The sequence below is a fragment of the Buceros rhinoceros genome, unplaced genomic scaffold (genome assembly GCF_000710305.1).
Source record: "Buceros rhinoceros silvestris isolate BGI_N320 unplaced genomic scaffold, ASM71030v1 scaffold35093, whole genome shotgun sequence".
NCBI lineage: Eukaryota > Metazoa > Chordata > Aves > Bucerotiformes > Bucerotidae > Buceros > Buceros rhinoceros.
In genome coordinates this window covers 1-11,392 of record NW_010404823.1, presented here as the reverse complement: position 1 = coordinate 11,392, position 11,392 = coordinate 1, and the positions used below count along the sequence as shown (strand labels likewise).

At 36.7% G+C, this 11,392-nt stretch overlaps 1 protein-coding gene across 1 annotated transcript in view; it reads right to left on the bottom strand.

The window, feature by feature from the left end:
• The window catches only part of SLITRK6 (SLIT and NTRK-like family, member 6), a 6,379-nt gene extending 705 nt beyond the window's left edge, over nucleotides 1-5,674 (bottom strand). The window contains exons 1-2 of the mRNA XM_010133522.1: nucleotides 5,137-5,674; nucleotides 1-1,916 (exon numbers count right to left, since the gene is read on the bottom strand). Coding sequence (XP_010131824.1) covers nucleotides 1-1,901 — 1,901 coding nt within the window. The 5' untranslated portion in view covers nucleotides 1,902-1,916; nucleotides 5,137-5,674. The remainder of the gene's footprint in view (nucleotides 1,917-5,136) is intronic.
• Between the last annotated feature and the right edge of the window lie 5,718 nt (nucleotides 5,675-11,392).

Genomic DNA, 11,392 nt, shown 5'->3' with positions numbered 1-11,392 from the left:
CGATGCAGAACAAGAACAACTATTACTGCTGCACAAAATACAATAGTTATAAACACAATTAGAAGTCCTAATATTAAAACAGAAAGTGGGACAGCATCTGTAAGGGACCGCAAGATGGTGTCTGCAGTGTTTGTAGTAGTAGAAGAAGTTGTCACAACAACAAAACTGGCATGAGTTGGTAGGGCAGGGCTGTTTATTAAACCTGGACACAAGACTTCACTATTCAGGGATTTCAGTTCTTTTTTTGCTAGGTGTCCTGGAGATTTGCAAAAAATATCACCCATCATTGTATTCTTACTCAGTTTTTGTATCCATTTTTGCAGTCCAACTGAATCACAGGTACAGTCCCAAGGGTTGTCTTCAAGTTCAATTTGGACCAGCATATCCAGTTCGTCCAAGACATTGCTCACAGGCAAATGAGAAAATTGGTTTGTTTTCAGATTTAATCTGGCAAGTGGAACACCTAAAAAGATATGGGGTGGCAAAGCCTGCAGAAGGTTGTTGTTTAAGTAGAGGACCTTAAGTTTTGGCATTGCATTAAATGTCCCTGGCAAAACTTCTTTGATGGCATTATATTCAAGGTACAAGTATTCAAGGTGCTGAAGGCCAAGGAAGAGATTCTGACTTAACTTTGTAAGATGATTGCCATTGAGATATAATTTCTGCAGTTTGGTCAGATTCATAAAAGATCCTTCCTCAAGGATTTCAATACGGTTGTTCCCCAGATGAAGCATTTCCAGGCTGGCATAATGCACAAGATCTGATTTCAGTAATGTCTGAATAATGTTTCCAGCTAGAATAAGCTTTTTAGGATTTGGAGGAGGAGGTCCTAAATCAGACAAGCTTTCAATATTTCGCTCCTGGCAGTGCATGAGAACTCCTGAGAGCATATGGCTGGTGCAGTGACAGGGGATGGGACAATGGATTCCTGGAAACTGAGTAGTAGGCTTTGAAGTATGAAGCACTAAAATGGGTTCTTTAGTAGGAGCTTTCATGATAGGAATCACCTTAGTTGATAGGTGACTATCAGTGATAGAGGTGGTTACAACCAACGGCAGTGACCCTGAAGGATCTTCAAGTTCGTTGACAGGATGAGTAGGACAAAGTGATTCTTTTTCCAATCGGCTTAAGATACTGCCTTTGATAACTGGAGGACTATTGCATACAACGTCACCTATTATTGATTGAGGAGGCATGTTTTCCAACCATATCTTCAGCTGCAGCAAATCACAGTTACAGGCCCATTTATTGTCTTCCAACTGAAGGTCTAATATTCTACCAATGTGTTCCAAAAATCCAACATAGGGCAGTGTCTGTAACTGGTTTCCTCGGAGATCTAAATGGGTCAATGGCACAAAACGAAATATGTTTGGAGGAAGATACTCAATGGCATTATCATTCAAAATAAGCACTTTAAGCCTGTTGAGTTTGCTAAAGGCACTTGCTTCAATCACTGTGATGAAATTGTTGTCTGCTTGAAGAAACTCCAAATTTTCCAATCCATTAAAAGTATCTTCTTTAAGTGTTTCTAAAAAATTGTGATTGATATGAAGTTGTTTAAGAAGGCTGAGACCACTGAAAGCCCCAGGCTCAATATCTGCGATATTATTAAAACCGAGGTGTAGAGAGATAGCATTAACAAGGCCAGCAAAATCATTCACATGTAACATAGTCAGGCCATTGTTTAACAGATTAAGATGGAAAGGCCGTGATGGTGGGACATTTATTTCTGATACCATCTTGATGCCTCTTTCTTCACAGTTTATAATCATGGTATCATCCTTTTCTTCACAGGAACACAAACTCTGACAAGATCCTCTGACTGAAGAAAAAGAAGGCTGTGACTGGAAAGGATCAGATGCAACCACAACTGAATATAGAATAAAAATCCAGAGCTTCATCTTTCCCAGCAGATTCTAAAAAAAAGAAAAAAAAAACAAAAAGGACAAAGGAAAAGTAATAGTCATGATTCCACAGTTTTTTCTAGGTGGGGGGGAGCAATAACTATTCCTAGCGCTTGTCATTGAGCTACCTCACCTTTCAAACCATATTATGTCAAGCAAAACATTTGAATGATTTTCTAGGCAGAGAAAAGTATATTTAGATTCATGTACTGAATCAATAAACACAGTCATAAGGGTGTGTGTGTGTGTGTGTGTAGGAAGTAATCAGGAGTGTGTTGTCTTCATTTATACTCCATATAGAATGATTTGCCAGTGGACAGCAGTAATAAGTTATTGTCCCAAGGGTAATAGAATATTTTGGATCGAAGCTTTGTGTCACCATATAGCACTGCAAATTTTAAGAGTACCTTGCTAAGCTCAGCTTAATGTTGTCCAGCTGCTGAAGAGAAGAAATAAAATTTGTTTTGGTTCAACAATGTGTTGTGAGCAAAAGCCCATTTAGTGAAGATCCAGGGAATCTCTCCTTTGGTTCTGCGTTATGTGTGTAAACCAAACAGGATTTCCTCTGCAATCCTTGTACCCTCAAACCGAAAAGGAAGTAGACAAAATTATTCCTTTTATTTAAATTGTAATGGATATGTTATAGTTTGTGGATATTTAGTGAAAGCAGGAACACAGCACACAGTAGTGCAATATGTTTGTATATAATATACATATAAAATAATTGTGTATAGTTAAAAAAGAAGAGAGCTGACAGTGAAGTACATGTCAGAAGAAACAGGTAAGCAAGAAGCAAACTTCTTTTTTAAATTAATTATTAGACTCTTTCCAATTCTTATAATCATTAATTATGCAAGAATTCTGATATGTACATGGAACTAATTGTGTTTTACGAGTTAAAAAACATCACCAGTATCATCTGTATCTTATGCACCTTAAATTATCAGCTGTCAAGCTGATCTTGAACTTTGCAATACCTGTTAAATGCATCATTACACTACAACTATGGAGTCACAAGCAAAATTTACACATTGAACCCAAGAATTTGTTATCACTGGTTTGAATTACTTTGTGCTACACTGCATTTAAAGATTCTCTGTTTCTTTCTGTCAGGGCTCTCTAATTAGTAAGAACAATGATAATTCTTGACCTATGAGATAAAGTGAAATCACTGTTTGTTAAATAAATATTTCCACATTTCCTAAACCCCCCCCCCCAAATTCTTACAATGAAATTGATGATTTAAAATACAAGAACATTCTTGGGGTGCACTATTTATTTTAGAACAGATCTAACTTTTTTTTTAAGTAATCCACCTCGTAAAGGTCATTGGATATTTCAAAGCTATTGAAACATGGAGTACAGAATGTCACTACACAGTTAATCAGATGAAGAGTTAATTTCTGAAAGATTAGAACCTTTTACAAGAATCTATTCAGTTACACGCATGAACATTCTTACACTGCAGCCATACCATACACCATCAATATATATTTTAATTATCACGTACCTTTGTAACTAGCAACACCATTTCCCAAGGCGTCCCTTCAAACATGCAGGTACTTAAGGAGTGAAGTGGTGTGAATATTGCACACACACACACACACACACACACATAAAAGCAACAACAGCAAATGCTTATGCAGTGAATTATGCTTTTCTCCATTAGTAGTTCCTGATAAGTGGGAGTAGATGTATGAGTTTAGAAGCAGTAACTGCAATTCACTGTGTGAGAAGTGTCCCTAAAAACATGACCTTTTACCTGTCTTTCAGTAGAATAAGTATTTTTGGTTTTTGAATATAACACTCATTGAACTCCAGCTGCCTGTGTTTAATATATATGTCTTTCAGTTTATTTTCCCAAGAAGTATTGGATAAGACACAACATGTCAAGATGTTATTTTGAAGTATGCAGAATAATTCTAGGTTCATATTATGCTAGAGATTTATTCTTGCTTTACATGCATCAGTGTCTTTTCCAGTAACCTAAGGTAAAAAAGTGCAGGCTCTTGACACATGCCAGCTTCAAATCTACTGTATGACTAATTAGTCTTTATTTCTGTACACTTTTTCTCTGTAGGAACTCCAGCTTCAATCTGCATCAAATTCAAACTGCGTTTATAAATCCCTGAGAAAAATTAAATGAAAAAAAAGTCTGAAAAGCATGCTGCTTTTTAATCCATATTGCGAAATTAGGATATAAAAATGAATGCCCTCCTCTCAGAGATGAAAGTAACAACATTTGTAACCAATTGGAAAACATTCTCATTTTAATCATCGTCATACTTCTGCAGGCAGCACTGCCAGAACCCTCTCTCACACATACACACACAACATAACTTAATAAGAGAGCTGTATTCTTTCTTCTCTTTCCAATTTTTTTTTTCCCTTGGTCTGAACACTCAGGAATATGTAATGAATCTCTCAGTGGGCTACTATTGTAAAATCAATACTGCTTTCAAGTAACAGATGATCAACATTTAACTGAAAGAATTCACAATATAATAAAATTTAATTTAAAACTCATGACAAAGGTGACCTTTTTCTGATTCATGTGGTGAGGTATTTCGGCAAATTCTACATGGTAACTTAAGTTTGTTCAGTTTATCTGCTTTCGTGTAAGTCACTACTAACTGCATAATCTAACTAAGCTTTTTGCAGTAGGAATTCTAGACGACTAAAAAATATCACAGCCCTTTCTACAAGGCAAAGTTGAACACTTTCAGGAGTGAACACTTTCACCTTATAGCAAAGGCATCACATGCTTAACAAGTAACAATCAATGTGTTTTAAAAACATTGAAATAGCTTGTTTCATTTTACTTGAAGTTTTGTCTGTTTGGTTGTTTTAATTCAGCTATTTAAAAAATGTATGCTGAAGAATTTCAAAGCCTCAAATTAAGAATTAGTAATTTCTAAAAGTCTTCCTGAAGGGAAATTCTAAAGGGAATCACAGTCAGATGATGCATTTAAGACCATTCTTGCACTTCAGGAAATAAACAAACACCCCTTCCTCCCCCCTCAAGGGATCTGAAATCAGCATTGCTTAATGCACACATTTATACACTTGGCAGTTTGAAGAAATGCACCTGGCAAACTGTTTGAAATACAGTATAAACTGCCATCATTTAATATAAAAGTTCTGCAGAGCCATGCAAGAAAATAAATTTAGCTAGTACTGAGAAATGAATTTCCCATATGCTCAGTTAATTAACTACCGGAATCTTTCTTACCTGTACAGCAGTAACACTCCCTGAAACTCACAGTAATGCACAGTTGGAGCAGCTATTTCAATGCGATGTAATTTTCCCTGTGAAAAATGCACACTTTCTTCCGAGTTTCACTTTGCTGCAAGCTCTAGTAACACTACAGCTCCATAAAGTTAAAATCCTTGTTCAGAAAACAAAGTACAGAGCATTCAATTGAAAAAAAATCTTCCAAGCAGCATGCACATTAGACCATCCTGTAGGCAGTTATCCTTTTTCCTCAATTAAAATTCACAGCATACTTCACAGCTATGCTGACTTTTCTGCATATAGTTAACTGTTTGCAGCATTTGGATGCAGTAAACAGACAAGATGCTCAGCAGAGCTTGACTTGATCCCTTGGTTTGTCAGATTTTTAGATCCAAGCTGCCTCTGTGTTCTCTCTGCTCTTTCTAGTCTTTCTTGTTAGCTCAGTTTGTTATTAGTCAGATTGCCAGAGGCTGGGAGGTAGGCGTAAATAAAGAGACTTCTTGGCTTTTGACTCAGCCTTTAAGCCCTTCCCCACCAGAGCGCTTTAATCTGCCAATGTCATTTAATACAAGATACAGCTCCACCTTGAGACAGATCAACTCCTCCTCCTGCAATTTCTTTCACCTCCTTTTTCTCATATCTAAGTGAACCTTGGAAAGTAAAATTCAGCTAAATATCTTCTAGATTGATTAAGGTCTGTTAATGGCTGATTTTGCAAAACAGTAAACACTGACTGCAGCTCTTGCAGTTTGTTCTCTCAAGCAGACCTGGTATTTAGTTTATTTCTGTAAATCCTTGCTTTAGAAGCGGAAAGCATTCCAGCCCAAATACACTCCACAAAACACACCACAAGGGAAACCTTGTCCTCTGGAAAGTATGTGTATCACAATGAAGTGGAAGATTATTCAAATATATAAATGAGACAGCACTGCTTTCAATTCGGTGCGCTCAGTGTGTCCGGGGTAAGGATGAGTACATAGAACGGTACATACTTCATTCCTGAAAAAATAAATTGTGGAATATTAGTGCTTACTCTTGCACAATGATTGCCACTAGTCCTTTTTTAAACCGCCGATCTTGTTCTATAGGAAGAGAAATTGGTTAGTTTGTAATTGTCTGTTTCACAGATGTTAGCACAGTGTGCTGGTATCAATCCATGAGACGTGTATTGTATTTGCATGAAACATTGCTTTGATGAAAAACGGGCTGGTTTGGGGTGGGGGGTGGGGGGATATTCTTAAAGGCATGTATCATGCTTAAGGTATTATTTTCTCTGTGCTCATAAACAAGTAATAAGCAGATGCAGCAGGGCTACAGGAAAATATTTGTTCCATGCAAGTAAGATTTTCCGCGTCCCTCTTGCACCACATACGATGGTTTTATTTGCTGCAAATGCTAGTTCCTTGTTCATTCCACTGCCTCAGAGCTGCAAAACCTTTTGGTGAGCAACAATAGATCTCGTGCTTTGGTGTATTTACCCTGTAGAGCACACAATTTCTGTTTTGTTCCTATTGTGTCTTGGATTACTTTACAGATTGTTTACTACAGCCTCAATACCGGTCAGATTCCAGTAACTTCTTTTGTGCTGATAGCTCTCCAGGTGGCCTCACTGGCCTTTGAAGGGGTATTGTGATGTACTGTTCCATGTGATAAAGGCTATCAAGACCTTGTCCTATATATATATACGTATAAACGTATATTTATATATATATAGGCATATATATATATATGCCTTGGCTTTTTAGGTTGAGTTCTTTAGTGCTTAATTTTCTACAGAGAAAATACATCATGTAGCAAAATAATAAAAAAGTTAAAATATTCTTAAGAAACAGCAACAATTTGATTTCTTTTTATCTCAACACATCACTTGTTTGATGGCATTTTGCTACTTTTAATGAACCTTGACACTAGACTTCTAGACATTTTACTGTTAAAGCTTAAAGATTCTCAGCTATGCATGTCCAACCAAATACATCATTATATATATCCTTATTAATTTTGGATTTATGAATTGTAAGTCAGGTTCTTTCTAATCTTTATGGCATATTTTACAAGTGCTTGCACTTGTGTTTGACTGTTTGAGATGGAGAATGTCTGTATATAAAGATATTCATATCAGAATTGAAAACATCATTCTTTGCTTTTCAGTTGACATCCATAAAAGTAATACATGATCAGAAAAATATTTCCAGAAATAAGCTACTAAAATAGGAGAGCATTTCCTAACCAACACAGTTAAAAAACACTGAGAACAGTTATCAATAATGTTTGTCATTCCACAAACTGTATATTTACCAAGTTTATAAAAATATGGATAATGATTGTTTTTCTACCACAATTTTATGAATTATTAAACAGGTTCTTCTGAAGAATGTGATTCTGCAAGTTATCTGCATGAGCACTGTTAAACTGACACAGAGTTTGTATTCTGTACTTTAAGCATGCACCTTTACCAATTGCTCTGACAATTTTAAAACATGTGAAGATGTATGAATAAAATCTAGAACTGTCAAGTTTACTTACTACCAAAAAGGCCTTAATCTTTTACATCATTCTCTTTGCCTCTTCAAAAAATACAGCATCTCCATAGATAAGAAATGAAACCATACCCCTCTAACTATACATGTATTTTGAAGAATTCTCCCCCAGCTAGTGAGTTCTCTTTCTTATCAATAAACACATGTAGAACTAGAAGTTTTAATGCTATAAAGCATGTAGGCCTTCTATAAAATCCTTAAAAGAGGATGTTCCAATATTGCGTGCCATGTTTTATTAAGTTATGTTATATATGGTAGGTTTCTTTAACTGTATACCTTACAGAGGAAACACCTGAGCCTGAAGTACATAATTTGCACGTTTTGGTATGACCAGAGAATGCCAAGGAAGGCTTTTCTGGAATCCATTGTTTTCTTCTTAGCAATACATTTCCTCCATTCTGGAAAATTCTGAAGACTACAGAGATGCCTGTAAGAAGCAGTGGAAAGCTTTCTCAACCCTTTCAGTCAGAACTTAATAGTACCTCTTCTAGATTATTTTGAAGAAGTAATTATATAAATGATATGAATTTCAAATGTGAAAATTAGGCTTACAATTTACACATTAGTCTTCAAAATGTGAATTTTCATGGCACTCTACTTATTTATTTGTAAATTCGTTGTTTAAAAATAATAGGAAGAGTATGGATCTGCATTCGCGATTTCAGTGGAAGGTAAAGTTCCCCTCCTCATACCCAACTCATTGCCAGTTCTCAGTATGCCCATAAGGAGCCATTGATTCTACACAAGGTGTATGAGGCAAATAATGTAGTCTGCCCTGCCTGCAAGAAACTGCTAGCCTCTCTCAGCAACTCTTCACCTAGATTGCTTGCCACACCAACTGTTTATATAAGTACAGATCTGAGAGCTTAACATGCTACACTGAAAGGAGGTTTTCTTCTGGAACTACTGAGTACCATCTGAATATTCATACCTGAGAGAACGGGCCAAGGGACTCCGTTGAAACACATGCATTGTATACATGAAAATTCCATATGGAGAGACAGCCACCAAGACTAAGCAGCATCAGAGAGCAGAGCACATGCACAAACACATACACGAAACAAAGAAGAATGCCCCATAATGCAATGTAGCTACAATTATGGAAGCTATCAGTGCCTGCTATAAAGCTGATGCAGAGCCTTCCTCTCCCATGACAAAGGAAATTAAGAAAAATTTTCTCAAGCTATAAAATTCATGACAGTCAAGTGAACAGGAAAGAAATAATCAAGAATGAAATTAGGTGACTGTTTTACTTTGTAGGCATCCGCTTATTTAATTCAGCTACAGAACATCCATTTCCCTCACAGAACTATTGCACCTTTTTTATGCATTGCGGTAGGTCTTACTCAAAAGCTTTTTTCACTCTGAACGCTGTTTGTGTGGCTTTTTACGGCCATAAACAGGTTGTAATTATGTAAACAAAGGTCAGGATTCCTCTCTAAAAGCGATATGCAAGCCTAGTCTCTATTTGCTAAGGAAATATTTGGTTTAATCTTTATATGACTCCTATTGAGAGGCAATTCTCTGAAAAATCTGCTGAAAAAGATCTTCAATTTATAAGAGAACAATCAGCTTAAAAGAAAACTTTCTAGTATCCTAATGCAGCTTCTAACTAAATGAATTTAGACCCATATGTACATAACTAATTACACATATCATACATATATATATATAATGTTGTAAACATCAGCATGCAAAAATCACGTTCCCTGAAATAAAGTGTTTTGAAAAAAAGGTATAGTGAAGCTAATGTTCTTTATATTTCATTGCTCAAGATAAAAAGCAACACGGTCCTTTACATCTCCTGCTGGAGTGAATGAAGTATTTTATTCTACTATCCATAGCAACATGACTCCTTACAAAATAGTGGCTTCCTAGTAATTTAATAAAATATTACGCAGTGGCTGTAAATAGTCTTTATTTTGGAAACAGATGAAACCAAGCTGATTTCTCTTGCATGCTGCTTCTTTATTAATTCTGCTTTGTTGTATTACTCAGCTTACTATGTGTAAACATTTCTTTAATTTGTATTATTACCTTCTTCAGTATCTGTGCAATATCTCTTGAATCTTCTCTATGTTTTGCTTACTCATGGACAGAGAACTCCCTTTCCTGCACAGTATAGGAAGAGTTTAATACCAAACTGAAAATCCCCTAACCTGTTCTGAAATAATGTCTTGTTCATAAAATTGGGGTTTGGAGTGACAGATGTCCCTTGATCTGAATCAAACTCTTGGAACAGGTGGATTCTCCTCCTGTATCCTCCCAATCTTGGCAATATTTGAATGCTAATTCAAAAAAATGCCTAGAAGTGACTGGTTTGTAGTGTTGAAAACACTGCTGATAACTCAGAGATGTTCTAGTTACTGCTGAGCAGTGCTGGCACTTGTGTGCTGATTTGGGCTGGGCAGAGGTACTGTTCTCCCCAGCAGCTGGCGTGGGGCTGTGTGCTGGGTTTGTGCTGGACACAGTGGTGGTAACAGAGGGCCGTTCCCTTCCTGCTGCGCAGAGCTTGCACAGAGTCAAGGCCTTTTCTGCTCCTCAGCCCACCCCACCATCAAGTAGGCTGGGGGTGCACAAGAACTGGGGAGAGGGGACACAGGTGGGACAGTTGACCCCAGCTGACGAAAGGGATATTCCATAATGTACAATGTCATGCTCAGCATATAAAACTGGAGAAGAAGGAGGGGAGGACATTTGGAGTTACGGTGTTTGTCTTCCAAGTAACTGTTACACATGATGGATCCCTGCTGTCCTGGAGGTGACTGAACACTCGCCTGACAATGGGAAGTAGTGAATGAATTCCTTGTTTTGCTTTGCTAGCACAGACAGCATTTATTTTACCTATCAAACTGTCTTTAACTCAGCCCATGATTTTTCTTACTTTTACCCTTCTGATTCCCTTTACCATCCAGCTATGGGGAAGTAAGTGAGCAGCTGCGGTGTTCTTAGTTGCTAGCTAGAGTTAAACCACAACAACCTCTAAGCAGTCAGCCTCACAATATAGTTAGAAATATTGCACTTGAAGCATAGTCAGATTTTCTGATTTCCATGTCTGACAGTAACTGAATCATATCTCTTAAGACCCTTGAAAAAGTGTCACTTTGATACCAATGGTTGGTGCAACCCAAATGGGCAATAATAGGGCAAAGCTTTTGAAATAAGTAATGGAATATTTTTATCTTCTGTACCACATTCTTCAAAAAGCTAAATTGTTTGATATTCTCTTCCAAAGAAGGAGAGTATAGAAATACACACATACATATGCTGTAGGGGTTTGTGATGTACTTATGAACTTCTTTTACAAATTGCAACCTAAGATATTCTCAGTTCCAGACGGACTCTGAACTTGAGATTCATCTGTCAATAGTTTAAAAAGTTTACTGCTAGCACACAAAAATGCAAATATTCTAATATATTATAAACTCTTTTAAGGAGAAGAAAAAGAATGAAAAAAATAGTCACTGAGTGTGCAATAATCTATAACGAAAACAAAGGATATGACAGTTTACAGATGTTTACCCTTATTTTTTCAGTGTTAAAAATTACTATTCTCAGTCTTTCTCGATATGTCTGAATAGGGAAACTGCTGTGTAAAATTGTTTGCTTTCCCTTGACTATGAACAATGCATTGATATTTAACGTTAGTATCCTGTTAAACACAAATGAGTTTCTACGTGCTGACTATGTGTCCCGGTTTGAGCTAAACTTCCTGG